Below are 24,370 nucleotides of genomic sequence, written 5' to 3' on the forward strand. Positions count from 1 at the left end.
AAAACAAAACAAAACATGATGGCGTATGATGCACAACCCAAAGTGTCTTTCTATCTATGATGAAATGCTCCATTAAAGGGGGAAAAGCAACTGCCAGAGATTCTCCATGACCTGCCAACAACACAGCCCTCACGAGGGCTCCATCACTTTGCATTTTGTGATTGTAAATTCAGGTCTCAGCCGGTGAGGTAAAATAAGCAATTAATGGAAAATTATTTTGATGGGAGTTTCGAGATATATGAGCTCAATTCCAATGCATTATTGGACTCTGTTAATGAGCTTTGTGATTTCTTTCTGCTGTCAATCATGGGCCAAAATTGTTAAACAGAGACATGTTGTCTGGAGCACTCCAGCCTTTTCATTGCGGCCTCGAATGCAGAAGTGAAGACATTTTAATTATTTCTGTAAAGAGGTAGCCCAGTGGAAGAGTGGCTTGCGCTGATTTCTCAAATAGAGACCATGCTTGAATCTCTATAATCTCAGGCCTTTCTACGTGAAGTTCGACCTATTCTTATGTGGCATCTCTATTGCTTTATGCCACAGTACAAAAAACACATGAAAAATTAACTAAAGCTGAACGCTTAAGCGAACTAAATTGTCCATCGTTGCGAATGTGAGCGTGAACGGTTGAAAAAGACTGATGGATGATCTGTCCAGGTATGACCCAGCTTTTCGGTCAGAATGATCAGGGATATGATCCCACATAATCTTCCACAGGGATAGTGAAATAAGAAGTAACTCTTTATGTGACTGAAAAAAATATATTTAATACATGCAGAATTTAATCATGCCTATTTCCCCAGCTTAATTTCCTCCGGCAAATTGTGTTTTCGGTGAGGGATGCCCGTGGCAAAGGCTAATCACCGCGGGTTTTCCGCGAACACTGAAAAGGCCAGAGGGTCCCTGGCGAAGACTCAGAGGCTATATTCACGATGCACAAGTGCAAAAGGTTCGTATTACTACTTGCCACCGTAGCTAATAGCAATATCTATGCACAAAGACCAACTTGGCAAAAACTAGATACCTGTGGGACATTGGCATTCATAGTGTCCTACCAGGTCAAAGCATATGCCATTGTGCCGGCAGGGATTGGAGTGACACTCGTTGATCTCCGTCTCACAGTGTGTTCCTGAGAGGGGGGAAAAACCCAAAACAAATATACAAAGAAAATGTCTGTTCAAAAAATAAATAAAATTGCACAAATTTGATTTAAATGAAAGTTCCAAGAAAATTATATTTGATTACGCTGGGCAAAGTTAAATTGATACTCCAGTATATCAGTAGCACAAAACACATTATCAATAGTATATATTCATAGCAACCATGAAAAAGTCAAAGTACTCTTTTTGCTACTACTACTAATACTAATAATAAGTACTACTACTACTAATAATAATACACAATCTCACTCCTTTTTTACAAAATTTCAATGGCAAAAATGATATAGGGGGAAAGGCGGTATTTCGGTGTAACCGGCTTCTTATTTCCGTATTAGAAAAATCACCACTAAAATAACTGTCAAGTGATTTACATTGCATTACATTATATTGAAATATTGCTAGCTTATTGAACTCCTATGACCAAAATCCAGTAACCCGATGTCAAACAAAAGTAGTGCAACTCATCAAGACTTTTACCTGTATTGACATGTTATGCAACACACGACCATTAAATATAAGCAGTTCCGCCTGGAAAATGGTGGGTAGATACTATTTGCTCTCAACATGAAGTTAGTTACTTTCCAAGCAGATATTTATGATGTCCCAAAATTTCATCTGCAGCATAATAAAAAATATTAAATTGTGTGAATTTTGAAAGACTAAGGAAGTGTTGGAATTGCATCTTTTTTTTTTACCTAATTTTAATGCTCTAGTAATGTTTTGATGTTATTGTTCTTTTGTTACAATGCACCACTAATTGTGATTTTGTATAAAATGGTCTAGATTCAAATAGTTATGAGTAGCACTTTTATCATTACTCATTTGCAATGGTCATTGATTTTGTTCAAATTAGCTTCAATTGAATTGGGACAAGTTTGAAAAAAAGTCTTTATTTAGTCTAGTTGAAGAGGTACACAAAGGCCAGAGAAAAGTTGAATATTGCTTGGCAGAGATGGGTTATTCACTGCTCCGCAAAAGCTCGGAAGCAGACGTGTCCTCTTACACTGTCAGCGGGTGGGGATGTGTGCTTCCAATGCAGGCTATTAATTCAAAATGTCCTCTCTTCAATAACAGAAGGCACAATAAATAAATAAATAAATAAACATCCTACCATGACAGCCGTGCTTTCATGCAACAACAGAATGGCAAAATGAATATCATCAGCAGAGTAGATGCTCCAGCTCTTTATATACGGTACAAACTCCGCTGCGTTCTTTGCTTCATCTTACACAAAGGTAAATTAGTTATGTCATAATGTTGCCATTTTAACATGGCTGGGTCGAGGTACGGCACCACGGTGGAGTATTTGTGATTACCCTAGTCTGTCTGCTTCAGAGTCAACTTTGGCATCTTCAAATCAGATCGAATCTTGTCTCATGCCTTCCTGTGTAGAGTTTGCATGATCACCCCGTGCTCATGCGGGTTTTCAAGTGTGTTGTTTGTCCTCCATGTCCCGTGATTGGCTTGTGACAAGTACACAGCCTCACCTAAAGTCAGCTGGGATAGCTGCGACTGCTCGCTCAGCTCTGCTACCCAATAATGCATGTTTAGAAAATAAAGAAACCAAATAAAGGGACGTGTCTGCTGTGGTAACTAAAGCTGCATCATTCCATTGATATACATCTGCAATATTTGATGGACCAGTCAGGGCACCTCTCATAATGCACTGATATGTTCTTTTTTTTCTTTCTTCTTTGTTCTCTCTTTCTTTTCTGCAGTGTGGAAAATAAATCCACGCTAAATAAAACCTCCATACCAGGGCTTGATCAGTATATCCAGAGTTATGATCTATGCTAGAGTACAGTGAGGGGTTTTCAAGGCACTGCTTGAAATTAAATTGGCCTTTTTATGTCGTGTGGATCGAAAATTCAGGAGGCAAAAAAAAAAAAAAAAAGAAATTCCAAGATAATGGAAAATGAAGAATTTTATCCATCACTAAGTCCTACCATATAGTGACAGAGATACTTTTCGATTTCTGAAGTGGCAAGAGATTTTAGCAAGGAAAAAGAAGTGGAAAATGTTGTCCATGTCGTGATATTTCAGGGCTTATTTGATTGATAGGTGAGTGTGTCAGGGCTTAACGCGAGATCAGGGAATGCAACAATGCACTGTGGGGAGAAAAAAGAAATTATATATGAAAGTAATTTTTTTTGTGTTTTATATATACTGTATATATATAAACACACACACAAAGTATATATGGCATGATCATAACCAGTGAACGCATGAATGCTTCTACAGGAATTTACACTGTATAGTCTCCCTTAGTGTCTACGTTACTCAAACATAACCTTATGAAGTGAACGAAGCAGAAGCAAATCTAAGATGGCAGCATATTGCCTCATCGTGGAAACACAGAGGGGAGAAATGAATCATGAAAAAACATCAGAATGGGCTTTTGAGGATATGTAACATGACAAATGAGTTCATCTGAAAGCAACATATTTTTTGGCCAAGTTTGTCTTGAACTGCTCTTCATACATAATTCTGCATAATGGAGTATGACAGCACGGCAATGACCAAATAGATGATGCTTTGAAACTGCGGCATGCCATTTCTATTCAGGTTTATAATGATGTCGTTTTTCTAACGAGTCGTCTTTTCCAACCTATTTAAAGATGTGCATGAACAGTTTTCCATTCAGACTTTACATAATCACCCCTCTGGATTTGTGTCGCGTGTTTGTTTTTTAGAGCAGGGTGGTGTCGCTTATATTTGTATCCCTGTTCTAAGATGATAGCTAATTAAGAAGTGGTTTGCCAGATGAAATGTATTGGCAGCAGTGCTTCAAATGACAAGCAGGTAGATTAAGTGGAACCTCTGGAGTTCAAGTATGTTCCTCCCCCTTAGCTGTATTTTCCACCTGCGTAGTGAGGTTCGGGATAAAAAGTCACTGACAAGAAGAGACCTTGAGCTGGGAGCAGGCCCATCTTTTCGGGCACTTAATCACAGTTTGTTGCAAACATGACAGCGGGAACCTCAACTTCCACAACAATGTTGGCCTCCGTGTGATATATTTACACTGCTAGAGGTCACAGAGACTTCCTAATTAGGTAGAATTGTCATCCACATGTTCCATCTCAACCTTTAACTTTATTTAAGTCATCGTAAGTCACGGTTGAGGACTACGAGTCCTTGTTGGGCTTCGTGGGGAAATTTTATCAAGACTCAATTCAGTTTCCATTTAAAGACATTGATCGCAAATGAAATAGCAGATAAACAGATAAAAACATTAAGCAGCTAAAAAAGAGTCAAGTGCAGGACACACTAGATTTGATTTTCAAAAAGTCCTCAGCCTCATCATAGGGACTGTGTAGCCTAGAAGTTCCAAGATATTTACTTTTCAATAAGACTTGCGACTACATTCTTTGAGTCAAATATGATGCTAAGAAATGGTCAGTGGTGTACAGTGTATGATAAGTCAACTTACTGATGCCCACTCATTTGAAGTACTTCAAGCAGACATGTATGAACTCCTAAATGTTGTGTGACTTTGGTTTTGAATACCAAAATGAAGGCCCACTATGAGAAAATGAAAGTCAAAGCATTTACTCACTCTCATTGCGTGCACACATTTGCATCATTCATGCCACAAACCAAATGGCATATTACATTTAAAAAGAAATGTCGGAACTGCTTTTTTTACATGTACAATTCAATTCTGTCTTCATGGATTAAAAATATTCAATAACATCCACTGTTTTCTGGATTCCAGCTTTTTCGAAGCATCTTCCTGATTTCCTTCAATCAATGACGTGCTCTGGTGAGGACAGATAAGACAAAGCTCTCTCACCTGTGAATCCGTTTGCGCATTTGCACACGTACTCTGGAGGAGACGACATCTGGCTTGCTGTAATACACGTGGCTCCATTCAAGCATCTGTTGGGTTTTATCAGGCAGGCATTGCTCACGTATTGACAAAACTCTCCCATCCATCCTGGTGAACAGATACACTGCAGGAAAACCAGCGTGGAGGTAAATTTAACAAGGTGTGCCACTCATTAATTTTGTTCCATTCGACAACGCTGGATTTGAGCATAGTGGTAACTGGCTGGAGTTGAAGGCTCTTCATCTCCAGTGGGATCCTGAGATTTATGATTATGGAGGTGGGGTGGGAATTTCTGAACCAATAATGATGACATCCCCATTCAGTGATTATACAATGAATGATTTCTTACAATTACAATGTCAATGTAACTAGGAATACATTTCTTCAAACAATACTGTGTCTAACCAAATAACACAAACTTAACACTAACCATATGATGTTTAAAAGGCAGTCAAAATGTAGATATTTCTGATTGGAATTAGCATATTTGAAGACTTAATTGAAGATTTTCCCTCTAGATTTTGAGTTCAGTGAAATTTGACTTTTACTGTTGATTATCTTCTAAAAACACGATGTTCGTTATCCAACATTGTCAACTACAGTTGCCACGATCATATCAGGTCATCGTTAATTGGGTCATTTATTTGCTCCAAATCTGACACCAGTGTGAATCTTCGCGTCGACACAAAATGAACAGAATGGCGAGGAACAGGCCAACCAAATATATATAAAAAAAAAAAATGACAGTGGTCATTTAGATTTGCTCTTTTAACAATACTTGGAGGATAAAATTTATGTCACATATAAAAAGTTCTAACTCGGAATGGAGATCTGGATCTTCGATGTCTATCAGCGACAGTATCAATTTCTAGTGCTGACGTTCCGATGCAGTATTTTAGTTTATAATGTTGCAACAGTGTCGGCGAATTGGCTTGCAATGCCCCCGCCTGGCCTTGTGCAACTTGTTTTTAATCTAATTGTAAATATATTTAGCCCACTAATAATCTGATAGATTTAAAAAAAAAATTGAAAAATAATAATCAATCAAAAGAATCAAAACAAAAGAATAATAAGAAAAAAGGTTAATCGTTGGCATACGGTCACGTTATATCCTATGAAAGTACTTTCCTCACTTCTATGCATCTGACAGCCATACTAAGTGTCTGCTTGCAAACTTGGTCTGGCATTTGGCGCAGGGCGGCCCGGTAGTCCAGTGGTTAGCACGTCGGCTTCACAGTGCAGAGGTACCGGGTTCGATTCCAGCTCCGGCCTCCCTGTGTGGAGTTTGCATGTTCTCCCCGGGCCTGCGTGGGTTTCCTCCGGGTGCTCCGGTTTCCTCCCACATTCCAAAACACATGCATGGCAGGCTGATTGGACGCTCTAAATTGTCCCTAGGTGTGATTGTGAGCGTGGATGGTTGTTTGTCTCTGTGTGCCCTGCGATTGGCTGGCAACCGATTCAGGGTGTCCCCCGCCTACTGCCCGAAGACGGCTGGGATAGGCTCCAGCACCCCCCGCGACCCTAGTGAGGATCAAGCGGTTCGGAAAATGGATGGATGGATGGATGGCATTTGGCGCCTCCACAGTAATATGCAAGAATTCATTCTTGACTCTGAGAAACACATTTTTGGACCACAGTTCTCCACATTAGAAAAGGTCCAGTTGTTCAACTGCCGTTTGCAAAACATAACCCCAACATTCAGAAAAAAAGTGGAATGACGTGGGTGCATAAAGAAAAATATCCACACTCATCGCCTCAACTCTTCGAAAGCAAAGACCGGTGTTGACTTTATCCAATACCGCTGGGGTGCACCTTTGTAGAACGCTTAATGTTGTGCATGTGCACGCGTTTATTGAACTGCAGAATTTCCACATCCACGCTGACTTCAAGAAGTGCTCCGAAGCCGACATTGTGCTGCAATATATTGTGATATATTGCTGTGACAGTACTGTGGACCATCAGGGCTGAGAAGTGCTTATAGGGATGAAATGGGTAACGTGCAAGGACTTGTTTACCAAAACTCCTTTTATTGTTTTAATTTCCACTCGCTTGTTCCAAATAGTGACCGTTTTTTTTTGTGTGAGAGCAGATATACAGTAGATGGAACAACATTTGAATGACCATGTGACATGTGAATGTTGCGTGTGGGTTTTAAAAACTAGATATACTAAACACTCTTTTTATTCACTTTTCGTATTCAGCTGGAATAAAAAACAAGTCATGAATACACACAGCTAATTTGAGGCATCTGTCACAATCAAACTAATCAATGTCGAATTAGAGAAGCTCACATGATCCTTCCAGGTGCAACATGAGACATATTTCTGGGGCCTCGCAATATTTGATTATGACCGAGACATTAAATTACTCACCTGATATCCGGCAATTACACTCAAACACAATCCCTCATTTAGACAGTTGATATTGAGCAGGCGGCAGTAGTCAATTACTTCTCCACAATTCTTCCCCGAAAAGCCCCGCAGACATCTGTGGAAAAGAGGTGAGTGTCAGAAAATCATTTCACCCCAAGCCTCAGGCGCTAACAAGCTATATTTTTACAGTGTCTGGACTCATACATTTTTTTCTACTTTGTTGTACGAATGAAAGAGTTTATCAAACACTCTGCTTCTAAAAAGATATGAATGGCGATTTCTCTACATATAATTCATGGTATGGGATCTTTAGGGTTCAGCTGATAGTTGTCAGTCAGTGTATGTCTTCTAATTCCATTTTTATTAAGACTGGTGTGTTAATATTGAGTCCGATTAGTTGATTACTTCATGACTGACATATAATATATCGTATAGTATGTGCTTTAGATTATGGGAATTTAGAAACATGCAGAGAGCTTTGTGGCGGTTCCGGTTGAATTTAGACTTGCTGAGGGGGAGATCATTTTAAGACTGTCTAGAAACTTTACCTGGAAAGTTCAGCTGAGAAATGTTTGAAATAAGTTGGCGATTTCAAAAAAAAAAATTGTCAATCAATGAATTGGACCTAAATGGAAAATGCGATTTATACAAACACTACAGTATGAAAACATAATTTACCTGCACGGATACCTGACTCTCATGACATCTATCCCCCCCCCCCCCCCCTTTTTTTTTTTTTAAATTCTGTTCAGGGTTTCGGGTAGTTGAACTTATTCCAGCTGATTTTGGGCTAAACCCTGGAATGTTTGAGTCAACCAGAGGGTATAAAAACACACAATCATAGAGTGAGATTTGAATGTGAATCAAATGCGTGCACTGAAGTCAACTGACTTAACCACTACTACAGCAGCAATGACCCGAATTAAAATAATTAAGAATTAAAGATAGTTTTCTTTTCCTTACTTTTACGTTCCCTTCAGTAAATTAACCTCCAATTTTGCATACATATTTTTATGTTAGAAATACGCATTCATTAGCTACATCACAGGCGGCCCGGTGGTTAACTGGTTAGCACGTTAGCCTCAAAATGCAGAGCTGCAGGGTTCGATCCTGGCTCCAGCCTTCCTGTGTGAAGCGTGCATGTTCTCCCTGTGCCTGCGTGGGTTTTCTCCGGGTACTCTGGGTTCCTCCCACATTCCAAAAACATGAATTGCAGGTTAATGGAACACTTTATATTGTCCCGAGGTGTGAGTGTCAATGTGAATAGTTATTCGTCTATGTGTGCCCTGCGATTGACTGGCAACCAGTTCAGGGTGTACCCGGCCTACTGCCCAATGACGGCTGGGATAGGCTCCAGCACGCCCGCGACCCTTGTGAAGATAAGCGGATTGGAAAATGAATGGGTGGGTGGATAGCTACACTACTACACGGTTTTGGGTCGTAGGGAGCTGGAGAACATCCCAGGTGACTTCGCTCGAAAGGCAGACGACACACTGAACTGGTTGACAGTGAATCACAGGACGCAAATACTGTGAATGCAGAGATACAATCACACAGTCAGTGAGTGTGAAGTGAGCCCACACTGCCTGCATTAAAGTTATAAGTGAGGTACCCTTGACACCATCAGTGACTAAATGATCAAGATATTCCATGTAAGGCTTCTACTTGAATCATTTTGCAATACGAGCCTTAAAAACTTCATTTCTCTCCTCGTCACAGGTATCCATTTTGGCTGAAATTGTACAGTGTTATTCAACGGCACTACAAAGAACTATAAATCGCTACACTGAATATGCTGCCTGTGTTACAATAAGGTTTGATAAGTATCTACCAAGCAGGGGTGCGGAGAATGGAAAAATGTAATCTACAAGAAGAATGTAACAGAAGAAAAATGCTACCTACATGAACATTAGAATCTGAAAGAACAATGTGTTACGACGTGAAAGAAATGTTTCAAGAGGACATGATATTTCAAGTTTTATTTCACTGGTTTCAAGTGCATATTGAAAGGACCTCATATTTAGTTGTAAAAAAGAAAATTCAACGGTACATTTTGCTTAGAATGTGATGAGTTTTGAGCACAAATATATTCGACATGCAGTTTAAACCTAATCATAATATACAGAGTGCATTGTATTGTATATGTATGTGCACCACACCACAGTTACTTTGGAATAACTGTAAAATACATTCCATTGGGAAACACGCAGATACATTTCTAGTAGTTGTGCTCCACTAATTACGAGGAGCTGATTTTAGCCGAAAATGCCCGGGTGGATTTTTGGTCGCCCTCCACCCCTGGCCACAGCTGAGCACTTTAGTTCATCTAAAACTGTCAGAGGATGCAAGGTTTTTTTTTTTTTTTTTAATCAATTGATTAAACAATTTGATGCTCACTTGAGTATCAAAATAAACAACAGTGCCATGTCAGTCGTTAAAAAGAAAGATGTTAACTTGTGAAATAGAAATAAACTCAGCCTGGCTTTAAAGACACAGGCAGGACATTATTTCGCAAGCATTGTTATATTCACTATTATAAAATGTATTTTGAATATCACCACAGGAGGTCATTTTCAGTATTCAAGTGAAACATTTGTGTTCATATTGAAGGGTTGTGACAAAATGTGGTCAAATTGTATCAAGCATGAGTATTTTCAAGCAGTTACAAAGAAAGAACAGTCAGTGTTGGATCCCTGTGTGTGTTTTGTGTTTCACCTGCACACATAATCACGTCCCCTGGACACACAGGTGGCATTATTGAGGCACGGTGATGGCCTGCACACGTTCCGCCGCTCTCTCTTGCATGCTGGGACCACTTTACCATCTGCGCACGCACATTCAGAAGCCTGCACACAGGGCCAGAACAAACCAGGTCATGTGAAAACAAGGCTGGATTTCACACATGACTGAATGCTATCTTTTTCTCGAATGGTAAAATTGTGCCTTCAGTCAATGTTAGAGTGAATTCCAAAGTAACTATTTGTACACATTTTAATATTCAAAGGAGATTAGGGAACCTCGAAATTCAAACGCTCCAATGGTAAGACAATTTGGAAAATAAGCAACATATTTTGTGTGATGTGATGTGAGAAGGCAACATATCGACTGAAACTGTCTATCATTTAGCATGTTTCAATGTTGCTCGCTGGCAGAGAAGGACAACTCGCACTATTTTCAGGCTGGCTACTCAAGACTGGTCACTTGTCATTCATAGGATATTTCTAAACACCGACTTTTTCCATTTGAAATATTCATCTCTTTAAATGTCCACTTAGTTGTGTGTCCAAGATGTACCGTGCCCATTTAAGATCCGGTATTGCTGCAGAAAACACAAGCAAGGGGTCTCTGATGATAGAATTCTTTGATCCTCCAGTGATTGCATTAAGTGGTAACAAAATGAAAAGCCACTTCCAACAACAACAGTGCAGCCAAATTAGGCAGGAAACCTGATTTATACCTCTATAAGCTATATCTAGGATGCGCTTTTCAGAATAAAAGATGGACATCAGGTCAATGAGTTTTGCCAGTGCATGCGCCTCAGCATGAGGGGTTCGACAGCCTTTTTCCCCAACAGTGTGATTATTAGATTTTCCACTGCGCTTCTCAGCGATAGATTGCACTTTTCGTTAATTTAGTGAAACACAATACCAGAATGCAGACGATACTCAAACAAACAAAAAAAATCTGCATTTTTTTGCCTATTTTCTGTTGTGAATCATACCGTAAGCATGCAGTCCTTTCCAAACTTTAAAAAAAAAGTGCCGGGCCCCTTTTGAAATAGTGGGAGGTCCACCAAAACCTTAAATCACAACTCTGCTCAGCTCATGAGAGCAGGATCAGTATTTCCCCAAGTAATTTACAGTTTTCAGAACAGTGTTCCATATACGGTATCAATTTTTTTTCTTTTTCATTTTGCAATCAGCAAATCGCAATCGGTTTTACAATAAAATCCAATGAAACATCATTCTATTGAGTTCATTTGGAATTACCTTCAATTAGTATAGATTTATTTACAGAAAAACTATTGTTTCATTGTCCAACTAGATCGAAATCGTCTTTATCATATCAGTCAAAAAAAGCGGTATCACATTGTGTCAAATCGTTAGGCCTTATATCGATACGCAATGTATTGGTCAAAATGTGTATCGTTACATCCTTGGTGAAAAAGCCGCAGAGCAGCTTTCAAACACAATCACATGCAAAAAAACAAAGTGCATCAAGAACAACATTCAATTGCAGCAACCACTCTTTCCCATTGCTCATCTTCAGGAGGAAATATTAACTGTTGCTGCATTTGATCCTATTTCAAGATAGGAAATATATCCATTTCTATGTGCTACAGGAAATAAACAAGGGAAAATAAGTTCTTACATTTTCTCTTGCACCGCAAATTTGATCTTGCTGACATGCGTTTGACATGCAATCAACGGCGAGTGCAGAGTCGCAGTAGAGGCCCTTGAAGCTTTCAGGACAATGACACACAGGACCTGCGGGAGTCTCCTCACATATGCCTCCATTTCTGCATGGATTTGGATCACAAGTTGATTTTCTCTCACAAGGTGGGTCTGCAAAACAGAAAATGTGATCTTTATGTAACAATGTTGATCAGACTAAAGAAAGGAGTTGACTGTGATGTCATTCGGAAATTGTCGGGCATCAACCGTCGTAATTGAAAAAGGGCTTTGATTTGAATTGCGCTTTTCTTTCTTCAAGGCACTCAACGCGCTTTCACAGTGTATCCTCTTTCCTTATTCTCCCACTGAGGCAATAGGAGCATTTGGGGGGTTCAGGGATACTTCAGCACGGTCATGGAAGATTGATGACCTCCCTGCTGCTTGAGTCAAGCCTCCCCACACATCAATGTTCACAAGATGAAATGATTCCTAAGGTGATTTTGTCTTACGCCTAATATTTGCATGGTCTTGACGAAAATGTGTTCTAAATCTGATTTCCGACTGTGAGAATGAATACAGTTTACCATATAAACTGGTACCTCAAGTTACATACTTAATTCATTCTAAGACGCCATAACTCAAAACACGTTACCACTTTTCTAACCGAAATGAATCAAAAGGCAGCTAATCCATTTTTTATATACAGTATTTAAAAAACATTTTATGTAGGCTGAAATTCTTATTAGGATACATTTATTAGACCATTAAATAATTATTGCAACAGGTCTAATTGGTTTATTAAGCTTATGGAAGCATTCATAGCCAGATAGGACAGAGAAAAAAAAACCCAAACTGTTTAGATATATTTTTTAAATACTCGGTTCTTGGTACTACATTAATGATAGAGACAAAATCAATATTTTATTGAGTCATACAAGTCATCAGCTGTTTGTTTTTGTTTTTTTTTTAAACCTGCATGGAAAAACATGGAAAATGTTGATTACATAAAAAGCAAAACTAATGCATTTGTCTGGTTGCACTGTTTGTTTTGTGTGACAAAGGAGGAATTGTTGATCTGTGACTGCGTTCGGTGAAGTCAGGTGAACAAATGAGCATTTGGGTCAACATCAACGTGAGCCGTACCGTGTTGTCTTTTGGGTGAAGTCACTGCACCGCTAAACACTGAGGAGCATCTTTCTCTGCTTACTAAAGCTTTATATTTTTAATTTGAAGACATTGTGATGTTTTATTTAGCTTTCGAAATGGTTTATTCAGTGATTTCAGAGCATATGTGGTCTGTTCATGTGTTTATGTCAAGCTCCCCCACAGTATCATGTACACATGAGGTCATGTATAAATAGCTTTCAGGAATAAGTTATATTTTCGAGTATATCTGCTTCAGAGTTGCTTGTATGTGTTCCATGCAATTCGAAGTCACCCACAGTGTTTTGATAGTAGTTTATACACATCATCAAGATTTACCGGTACTGTATCCAAAACAGAGACACACCATCCGCGCTTACGGTAAGTGAATTTCTTACATGCCTTTCTTGTGCACTTTCAAAGCGTGGCGGTTTCCTCCCAGTCTAGGCTTCTGACACTGACACATGCGTAATCCTGAAATACTGCATGGGTGCAACCGACGAAGAGGCGCGATTCGGTGAAGTCTGAGAGTGGCCATGGCTTCCGGATCGTGCAAATTTCGTGAGACGCCAATTCCGTAGGGATCCATTTTGAAAATTTGCCGCACCTTGATTGTGAAATTAACTTCTGTCTCGGATCTGGAAGTTATCTTCAACAGTCACGTGTGGAGTTCATCTGCAGGCTAGTTTCAAGGAGAGTGTGTTTTTACATTCACTTTTGAGTAAATGACAGAAGCGATAATGGAAGTGCAGTTAAAATAACTGGCAGACTGACTTTTACGGTTTGGTTTGGCTCGAAAAAATGATGACATAAAAATGACGGAGGGGTGCCCAGGCAGCTGACGGATGACGAATTATGGGCTGGCAAAATTTTGTAAAATGCTCACCTCTGGTAATTGGCAAACCTACCCTAAATCGACTTTTCTGACTTTGGCACACAGGATATTCTGCCCGTGCACAGTGACACTCTTCAGGGAAATTATTTATTTCAACGAGAGGTGTCTGTACATTTATCATTGCAGTGAATCTTTCTATGCACATTTACTTTAATCCTTCTGCTGCAGGACAAGTGGCCCTGTTCCAGAGGCATTTCATGGCCTCCACTGTGGCAGTTAATCTCCTTGTATTTATCTTCAAGGCTTGCTTGAGCCACAGATCACTTTGCACTCCATAAATGGAGTTTTTGTTTTTACACATAGATGCTTCTTGAACAAACAATTTGACATATGTTTTACAGAGAACTTATATGTAAGATGACATTTTCCTCCCTTTTTTAAATTTTGGAACAGATAAAAAAAGTACACGGTAACTCAAAATGACCAAATATGCTTCGCTACTTTTGAAAGGGCATATTACCACCCCTCATTAACGCAGTGGTTAACTGTGGAAATTTAAAAGGGACTCAGTATCTCTGTCTACTGTAATTTGATAGGTTAACAGGGGTGATGACTGCATACTTGTTCCCGATTCTATTTTGCTAACAAAATGAGATCGAGATAAAGACAATTAACATCTCATAGCAAAATGAAAATGGACTAACGAGGACGGTAGGTAATATTTTGAAACAGATAGCCAAGAAGGAAAGTGGAGGACAGTCAAAACAAAAGGAAATCTCATTTGAAACATCCCACGAGCTTGGCTCATTATTCAGTGCGCATAGACTTTGGCCTATGAGGGCAGCCGGCAATGGAGCAGGCTCCAACTCTTCGCTTGATTAATGAGGAACTGCAGCGGAGAGGAAGAGCAGGAGCGGGAGGAAGCAAATGCTCCAAAAGAACTCCCAAGAAGCTGATGGGACAGCAGGGAAGCATGACTATGGAAAAGCACCCTGAGGAGTCAACACGCAAGAGATTGCAGCAATTAACCCCCCCTCACCAAAATGAATTTCATTAAAGCAGAGAATATAATATTATGCACATCCAAAGGTTTTGCCGAATGTTTAGTTGATCTGACAATATTTTACAGAGCAGTCACAATTTCACAAGCATTAATGAATTTGGAGGTTTACGCATGAGATTAAAGTGTAGGCCACTTAATTGCCATGCCATAATTCACAAGAAACTGTGCACACATCGGTAAGAGAGGAGAACTGTACTTTTTTTTTTTTTTTTTTTGCAGCCCAAAGGGTGGGGGGGCGGAAAGCATGATGGACGTGACAAATGGCATATGAAATATCACAATTCAATTGAATAGATTCATCTGTGACGGTGTCAATTAGAATTGTACAGTATTGTTTGGAAAGATGGAGTTTATATCTCATTCGAATGGCTACCAAACATCGTGTTGTATAAGCGCCTGCACCACTCTCGACTAAAATGATTAGAGATATATTTACGTTTTACGCCCACTCATTTCAATCAAGAAACTACATGTGCCAGCCGATAACATCAGAAAACTCACAGCAGTATCAAATTAGTGGCTGCACACCCGTGTTTTATAAACTGTGACACGCTCCATTAGCCAGCAGCTATTCGTGGCGTTTTCCAGCCGTATATGAGCCGTCGTAACGCTGGCTTCTCAAGTGTTTGAAGGGGCTGCTGCAATGATTACGATGACAAATAAACTAGGTCTCACTTGAAAGCCTATAAGGACATGCCGATCTTGGATAGAATGTTTTCAGCTTTGACCTTTTCCTTGAGAGCGAGGCTTTCGAGGTAAATGACATCGTGTGAAAATACCTGCCTGAGAATTCTGCGCCACAGATGTATGTGACGGAGCCGGATGACACTTGAACGCACGTCCCGTTTGGACATAATTTGTCACAATTTTCCTTCCCAATGAATTCCGTGCAGGTTGTCCCTAAAACAAAGGGGGGGGGGGGAACGATTGAGAAACAAGAAACAGAGCGTTAAATACATGATGATGCATCCATGATGCACTCAAATTGACTGCTTTGTATTTACATTTTTCCCCCAAAATTATTGATTATGCAGAAATAAAGAGGACACAGTGGTGGCGAAGATTAAGAGGTCATTTTAAATGCAAGTTTTTTGGTTTTTTTTTTTTTTTTTTTGCAAATAACAGTGGAACTGATAAGAAGCTCAATTCTGACTAAATTGATGTGTCCACTGAATAAATCACTGGATCCTAGTTGGAGCCTTGCATGGTATCTTAAGTTAGAAATTCTCACACCAACCTTCTCGTGGATTTTTATATGATTATACTTTATTGATCCCTGAGGGTGAATTCTCTTGCACTCTGAGGAGAGACGGCAGAATGTGGGGGCTGTACAACTATGTCGTGACCCTGAGTATTTGCAAATTCAGGGTCTTGCTCAAAGGCATCTCTGCAGTTCATCTTTCAACTGCAATGAGTCTTGAACCTGCTACTCTCGGGTAATGCTGTGCAACAAGTCAAGCAAGACTTACCAAAACATATTGTGGATGTATTGGAAAGCTGTAGAGTCAGTTAAAAAAAACAGTAACTGTAACACGAGCTATATTAAAAGCAATGCAGTTTGTCAATGTTGTGTCGCTTCATTCACTCCATTGAGCAGTTAATTTCATGCCAAATAATTCTGAATTTTGCTGGGCTGTAATCAAAGACCCTCTGTTTTTGTTGGCAGCCAGTTGCTTTTATTTTCAGACTTTTGATCCAGTTTGGTGTGATAATCCTCCAAAGCCAAAAGTTGTTTCATTGTCACATTCACTGTCCAATATTCATGCACACATTTGGTATCTTAAGTAAGAAAATTAAGCAACAAGGTCATCAAAATGCATCAGAGGGACGAATGCAGGCTGAAAGAAATGAAAGTGACAGTTATTGGAGCTATTATTTATTTCACTTTACACTTCATGTTTTTTTAAAAGTTAGTATGCTAAAAGTGATGCTTGGGTTTAGTTTTTACCGGTAAAATGTGGAGGACACAGACATTTGTACGTCCCGTGGTTTGATTCCGCAGAGCCGCTACTCAAGCACACCCCTTTGTTTTTACAAGGACTTTCCAAACAAGGGTCAAATTTTTCACAAAATCTCCCGGAGTAGCGGTGGTGACATCGGCATGAGTAAGTCGGTTCCCGGTTGTCTGTTTGACAGATACCCTTCCCAGAACAAAGTGGGACCAGTGGGGAGGCCTGGCATAGTTGTGTCTTGACCAGCACATTGAGCCTCAAGCCGTGTTTACACAGCTGAGTGTCTTTGTCATGCAGAGCAATGAAGTAGTGGTGGCCCGGCTCGAGCCACTTGCTCTCCACTTCTTCTCTTGTGTTTAAGCGCCGAGGAAAAACGAACTGGTCTCTTGCTAGCCCGTCGGCAGAACAACTCTCAAAATTGTCTTTCGACACGTTGAGAAGGCTGACGCCGTATGACGCCAGTGTCTCATCGGTGACGAGAACCAGTTTGTCGCCCTGCTGCAACTGAAGTGGGCAAATCTGTGGGAAGTTAAATGTTGCATGAAGGTCATCTCCGCCATGGGAACCCCAACAGTCATCAGTGGTGCCGCACGTGTTCTCCATGAGTGTCAAGTTCATTTGGACGAGGATCTGGTCCAGGTGCCACTCAAATGCCACGTCTTTGCTGCAAACGGTTAGGCAAAGGCTCTTGCGGATCATGCAGCTCACAAAGATGGTCATCAAGAAAAATGGTGGCGTCTTCATGTTTTCTGCTTTTGTCGGGCTTCAGGAAAGAAGAGGTGCCTGGGAATACCTGGGGGACCATGACAGAACATTGAATGAATCATTTGGAGATGACACCTCCCACAACATTCTCAAAATTGAAATAAGTATCTGGAATATGATGGAGGGATTATCTCACAGCTAGCTTCAGAACTCTTCAATTGAAAAGGAACTTGATTTCTACAGCACTTTCAACCAGCAATTGCTGCAAACAAAGTGCTGTGCACGGAGTAAAAATCAATATTGTGCAATCACAAAGACGGTGAAAACAGTATGTTAATAACAGAAATCAAAAAGGATTTTGAGCAATGAATAAGTGTTAACCAATTAATTAATAAATCAATCAATTCATAGCAACACAAAGACTGCAAATACCATCAACAATAGAAGAATGTGGAGCCAGAGGGCAGAGACTGGGTATGTCTTGGTATGTGCAATTTGTTACTCAAGCATAGAAAAGTGAAAGAAAAAAACAGATCAATGTAAGGTAAACCAATTAAAATTCAGTAATGCGTCATAAAAAACCTATCAGTAATTTTCCCACGTTTTCCTCAAAAATAAACAAACTATCTGGATTTGTTGAACACCTTTTAATCATGTGCAACTGACAATCACGAACAGGATTACACTTTGGAAGTAACTTCCCCAACATGGCCACTTCAATAACCCGCAGCATCTTTTGTTTTTTTGAAATGACTTGTTAAGTCACACTGTATTTCTATTGTCTTTCTTTTGCCTGAATACACCTTTAATTAACTGCATGGTGAGCCAAGTCAAGCGCAACTACGGTGCGTGACAGACTAAAAGCGTTGACTGATTGGCGTCCAATAACACAATTGCAATAAATGTGTATCTGTTGATTGAGCAATTGTTTGTTTGTGATTGTTTTTCCCCCCAAAGTAGAACATGGGTATTTTATCAAGCATATGCAGTAGGCCGTTAGTCACAATCTCTATAGAAAGCCTCCATTGTTGTCCCCTAAAGGTAAGGAGCCATTTTTCTGAGCATGGGGCTTATTCAGTTGTGTGGGGTTAGACAAAGAAAAGATTTCCTGAAGTGGAAGACTATCAATCACGCTCTGTGATTTTTGCAGCCCCTCTCTGAGTGTTTGAAATCCAACGTGCAAGTGCAGGTATTTGTTTGCAACATTTGCTTGTCTTGCTCACATCCGCACAATCAGGCCAACAATACTTGAAAAGGATTTCACAGATAAAACATATTAAGGGCAGTGCCTCAGTTCCAAGCAAGCTGAAAAATCAAAGTAAGAATCGTATTTTGCCCATAGTTTTGTCTGTTTGCCTTCAAACACAATGCACATGAACAGTAGGTAAAAAGATGGTCAGTGGATTACCTCTTAATCGGACTGCAGCTATAGCATAATTTTTTTCAAGATCAAGTGTGTGATTTTAGACAAGCACTGGACACAATGTGTGCAGGAATCTTGGGCCAAAGCTAACACGTATGCACTAAAAGTAGGCGACCAGAATTCAGATCACAGTGGAAAAAAAAAATGCTAGTTTCTTCATGAACCCTTTCATGCACCCCGTAACCTGATAACCTGTCCACTGCAGTAACCGCGTCCCTGAAAGGGTTCAAATTGAGTGAAATACTATTTAAAGGTCAAATTAAACACAGTAAGTGTTTTTTTTTTGTGAGACCAACACAATAAAACAAATATAAATGACACGTTTCTTTTCTCCGACGCTTCGTGCGCTTGATTCTTCAGCTGTTCATGAAGACTCGCCATCTGAGTGCCTTCACTACAGTGCTACTGACCACAAAGTGTGTCCCAGCAGCCTCAGCTGATCAAACGTTGCTGCAGTGAGAGTGACAATGCCAGATAAAATACTCTTTTTCTGCCACATCGATGCCTGAACCTCAGTCCCTGGCTGGGAGATGAATTAAAGCAGACTACACAGTGTTTTAACCCTCAGGCCATTTTCATATGTGCTCAATTTAAAACAAAAAGTATCAATGCGTCCTTTAAAAAAAAAAGAAAAGAAATAATGAACACCGACTGTGGAACTGCAGTATCAAGAGAAGTGATGAATGCAACAGCAAATATCATTATGAAGCCCGGGTGCCACGTATGAAGAGCAGGCTGCTTGTCATCCAACAGGTTGATTCCTTTTTGTTCAAATATAAGACAATAGGATGTGACTGTCAATAATAGGCCTCCCTCACCTTTTTGGATTTTACCTCTTGACACAGCAGGAACACGGATTCAGAAAGTTGCAATGTAATTTTTCCAAGTGTAGTTTTGCCCCACTTTTTCAGCACTCAACTCCAAAATGAGTGTGTTTGTGAAAAGGCTCGGTTGATTAGAACTTTTCACCAGACTCGGCAGTACATTACTGTGTGCTTGATTGAACACCTGTAGTCGTCACGCAGAAGCACATCCTGTGCCAACGGTTAATTTTTGTCTCTAGTTTAGAAAGGGCTTTGTTCATGGTCAGTACAGACAGCCAAGCAGTTCAGCTTCGTTTGGTATTTGGAAAGGGCTTTGTTCATGGTCAGTACAGACAGCCAAGCAGTTCAGCTTCGTTTGGAATTTAAATCAACAGACAAATAAAATGGACAAATGTGCATTCCACAAATTTCAAATTTAGGAGAGCAATAGATGGGAAGAACACTTGTCGCCGTTCGTTAGAAAAGGAACGATATTTACTAAGTTTACTTTTTCATGGAAACTGCAGATCTCAATATGGATTAGAATTTGATCACTCTTAACCCTGATATTGTTCTCGGGTCTGAATTGACCTGTTTTCAAGTTTAGATATGTAAAAAGTACCATTGCCTTTTTTTGTACTAAAACGAGGCTTCATCTAATTCTCAAACAAATTTAATGCAATAAAATCATGACTGGTACTGTACTTCATTTGGTAACAAACGACTTCCCTATTCTTTACTCAACAAAGTTTCAATAATACCGTGCATCATCGTATATATTGTACAGCTGCCGAATTCCCATGCATGTATCCCCAAGCTGGCCACGGCAACGATGGAGCTACTCCAAAATCAGAGAGGGAGCTGGGACACAAACACATCAAACTAACAAAATCTACAAGCAGCATGAGTAATGGATGAATGCCAGAGGAGAGACTAAGACCACAACCTAATTTTTTGCCAGCATTTACCAAGACGATGATAAGGGTCATGTGAGGCCTCGTGTGTTGTATGTTCAGTAATCCATTCGATCCAAAGACTGACTATAATGAAATAATAAAAATATATGCTCGTTCTTATTGATTTCATCATAATCACAGATTACTGTAATACATTTGGGACCCTAAACCACAATCACCAACCTTAATTAGTTTTAATTGAAAATGTCAGTTCATGAAATCACAGATATCCACACTGTTGGATAGCACCTACACAATGAGACCTGAGATCGATACTTTAACGTCTTAAAGATATTGGTATTGATCGCGATTAAACTGTTGGAGCAATACTTCGAGTAATAAGGGCCAGTGGGTTAGAAGCAAAGTCGGGAATGTGAGAGTCAAGTAATTGTCTCATGTTAGTGTGATGCTTTTGTGAAGACTCTGGTATTCTGGGATGCCAACCACCTCGGTGCACAGAAGACAACGGATCGAGGGAGGCAACGTAAATCCTCTATTGACCGATGACACCGTGAGGAAGACTATTATCACATTTATTTGAATAGCTAACATATCACTTGTTGCCGTGCTTTGTGACAAAATAGAGCAATCCGGTTATATTGATATTTGACTGCTTTGTGGAAAACCTTTGAATTTGAACATTTTAACAGCTTCATCAATATTGAAAAACACCATTGAAATTGTACCGATTGAGTCAAGACCTATAAATAGATCTTAAACATTCTCCACTCTTCCTTTTGAAAGTGTGTTTAAAGCACTACAGTCATTTGATGACGAAATACTTAATTTATCATTTTTTTTAAAGTTGCTAAAATAAATAGTGTTGGTCCCATAACATCAAACTGGAACAATCGCTGATATTTTCTGGAGCAAATAAATACAGTACAATGCAGGAAGCAATGAAGCTGCTCACTCAAGAAGGGTAACTAATGACACTTCAATTAGCACACACAGGTGGCAGCTCCTACAAATCCAGTCGAAAGCCATCTTGGTGCATAGTAATTTCTCATCATGATTGACTTGATTCAGATATTTTGACAGCTGCATGAACCGAATGTCAGAACGGTGTTTGTTGGTCTGCTCTCTGCACTGCATGTGCAGTGTCCCTCATTCTCTTTGCCAGCATGTGCGGCAGGCTTGACAGAAACGAATATCCCTTCATGTAGCCAGCCTCCCTCTCAGCCCAAGTCTGTGGCTTTTCTGTCATAATAAGGTCTCCAGAAAGCCTTCATTTATTTATTTTATTTTATTTGGGGAGATGGGGGCAGGAAATCACTTCCAATGCCGGTTAGATGCTGAAACCATTAATTGTGGAAGTGAAAGCTCACAAGGAAGCGGATGAACTACATCACAGAATCAATTCACCAACACGTCAGTCTGTTCTAAAAGTCCAACCTTTTCTTTGTGAAAAAATGACACAATCACCGGGAAAATCATTGGATTGTAAAATAAAGACAGGCGCTGTAAATCAACTTGCCCAGACCTCATTTCTCTGACCACTAACTGCTTTTGTGTCTTTCTGATACACTGTGGTGCTTGAATATGTTTTTTCTTTCTGAATACATATGCCTCGCAGTCAAAGAATCATGAGAATGGGCTTGATAAACACCCACACTTAATAATTCCAGTGAACTGCAATCCAAATTGATGTCCAGAGTCAGCTGCAAGCCATTGATGCCTCTGTGCAGCCATGAGAAAAGTCGTTCGCGAAGCATCACGCCTGTGTCACATTGACGATCACTTGTCCTCCCTGTGAAACTGTGTAGCATCATTTGCTGTAAGACTGATGAACATGTGAGTTATTCAGCCTTGAACAGTAACAACTGTGTCGACTTCACTGCTGAAAGGCTTTTGTTGATTACAATAGCAAACCTGATATTGGCCATATTGGTAAATCACAAACAAACATGTAGTATTCCAAGGCCATGTGTACGAGAACAACCCTGAACCAGTTGCCAGCCAATCACAGGGCCCACAGATACGAACAACCATCTGCGCTCACACTCACACCTCGGGACAATTTAGAGTGTTCAATCAGCCTGCCATGCATGTTTTTGGAATGTGGGAGGAAACCGGAGTACCCGGAGAAAACCCACACAGGCCCGGGGAGAACATGCAAACTTCACCCAGGGAGGCCGGAAATGGAATTAAAGTACAGTTTATGTCATTGTACACATTTTTAACGGAATTTCCTTGAGAATCCGTTTCTTTTGTGTGATGACTATGACTCAGTTTATGACCAACAGCAGCTCATAATGCAGGATAGCTTATTGTGCGATGGAAAGATGCGGCTCGATAAAAAGTGTCCTGGTGTTTGTGTGTGGGCTGTTATGGGGGTGGAAGTCCAGGGTCCAGGCAGGGAGTAAATGAGATCCAGGCGTGAAAGGGATCAAAACAGGGGGCAGACTGAGAATCAAATTGCAAACAGCGTAGAATCAGTTGTCGGGAATTCAAAATAGAGTCTTTGACATGGCTGGATGCAACAAACTCAATGATGAGTGCTGACGATCTGCCGCACGACTCCGACAACCTGGATGTTGACAGTGAAAATCATGAGTCTTGAACAAAATCTGTCAGCTTTGGTCTTCTGGTCCGTGACAGGCAGTGGAGGCCTCGTGAAACCTTGGTATCCCTGCAAGTGCCTTGACAGGGTGAGATTAAACTCTTTGATGCCGACTTCTCACTGAAAAGATGGTCAAATATTGTCCTCATTTCCTCCATAACTGCAGAAGATGTTGCACATTTTGCTACCTTTGCCGACAGTCACAAATGTTTGCCCCTCTCAGTGGGGCAGAAACTTAACATTGTTGGCCAAAAACTACTGCAATTAACATTTGACAAAAAAATAAAAAATACAAATACACAGCATGTGCCCATAGCTCCATCATGCAGGCCTGGTCCCGGTACAAACAAATCTTTAACTGATAGGGATTATGCTGCCAGTGTAGAAAGTGTTTTACAGGAATGCGAGGTTTCACAGGGCATAATTAGTTGTCAGAAAGTCAAACGAGAGTCTTGTAGATAGCTGGATGCAATAAACTCAATGATGAGTATGGACAATCTGGCAGCATGGTAGACCAGCCTGAGACAGGCAGCACTAGCTGCTTGCTGCCATCATCACGTCTGTGTCCAACGTGCAATTACACAGACACAAAGCACAAGAAGAAATGGGGTGGAGTTCAGAATGAGAAGACAATGGCTCTGGCATAATTTGTTGTTTTAGCCATGTTATAATGACCAAATATAACTAGAATGTCAATACCTCCCAGTTCCCGGAGGATAATGGAACATAGCAATTAAAATCTAATGGGGCAAGGGGTCTGGGGTGGTTCTAATGATGCCACCAAACAGCAAAGAAAAAAATCAAATCAAAAACTACATCTTAAATAAGACCCAGCCACAGTGCAAAATAGTTTTTCCTTGGTCCATGTTCCAAATGCATATGTAAATCAGTCTTGAGGTTCCTTGTGGTATTGCTAACGTGCAATATGCGTGTTACTATTTTTAGTTTTACTTTGTCACAATACTGTGAAAAAGGGCACACAAATATCACAAGCAGTCGTTCACCGCATTCAATAATGGGGTTTGTGTCGAAGGCAGTTGTGCTTTTTTTCATGCTAAAAAAAACTTAGTGTACCGTATTTGGCATCATATGAAGGGATTGTGTTAAATTTCACTTTTTGATGATGCACCTCCGCGTGCTTGATTGGACAATCCACCCATTCCTTTTCAAAC

At 40.1% G+C, this 24,370-nt stretch overlaps 1 protein-coding gene across 1 annotated transcript in view; it reads right to left on the reverse strand.

The window, feature by feature from the left end:
* eys (EGF-like photoreceptor maintenance factor) overlaps positions 1–24,370 on the reverse strand; it is a 141,193-nt gene that overhangs the window by 114,151 nt on the left and 2,672 nt on the right. Inside the window, exons 2-8 of the mRNA XM_086122554.1 lie at positions 16,745–17,541; positions 15,580–15,696; positions 11,733–11,926; positions 10,077–10,207; positions 7,362–7,476; positions 4,954–5,113; positions 1,025–1,129 (exon numbers count right to left, since the gene is read on the reverse strand). Of these exons, the coding sequence (XP_085978680.1) occupies positions 1,025–1,129; positions 4,954–5,113; positions 7,362–7,476; positions 10,077–10,207; positions 11,733–11,926; positions 15,580–15,696; positions 16,745–17,492 (1,570 nt within the window). The 5' untranslated portion in view covers positions 17,493–17,541. The remainder of the gene's footprint in view (positions 1–1,024; positions 1,130–4,953; positions 5,114–7,361; positions 7,477–10,076; positions 10,208–11,732; positions 11,927–15,579; positions 15,697–16,744; positions 17,542–24,370) is intronic.

This window comes from Hippocampus guttulatus, chromosome 10 (assembly GCF_054856545.1).
Source record: "Hippocampus guttulatus isolate MCC_2025c chromosome 10, RoL_Hgut_1.0, whole genome shotgun sequence".
Classification (NCBI taxonomy): Eukaryota; Metazoa; Chordata; class Actinopteri; order Syngnathiformes; family Syngnathidae; genus Hippocampus; species Hippocampus guttulatus.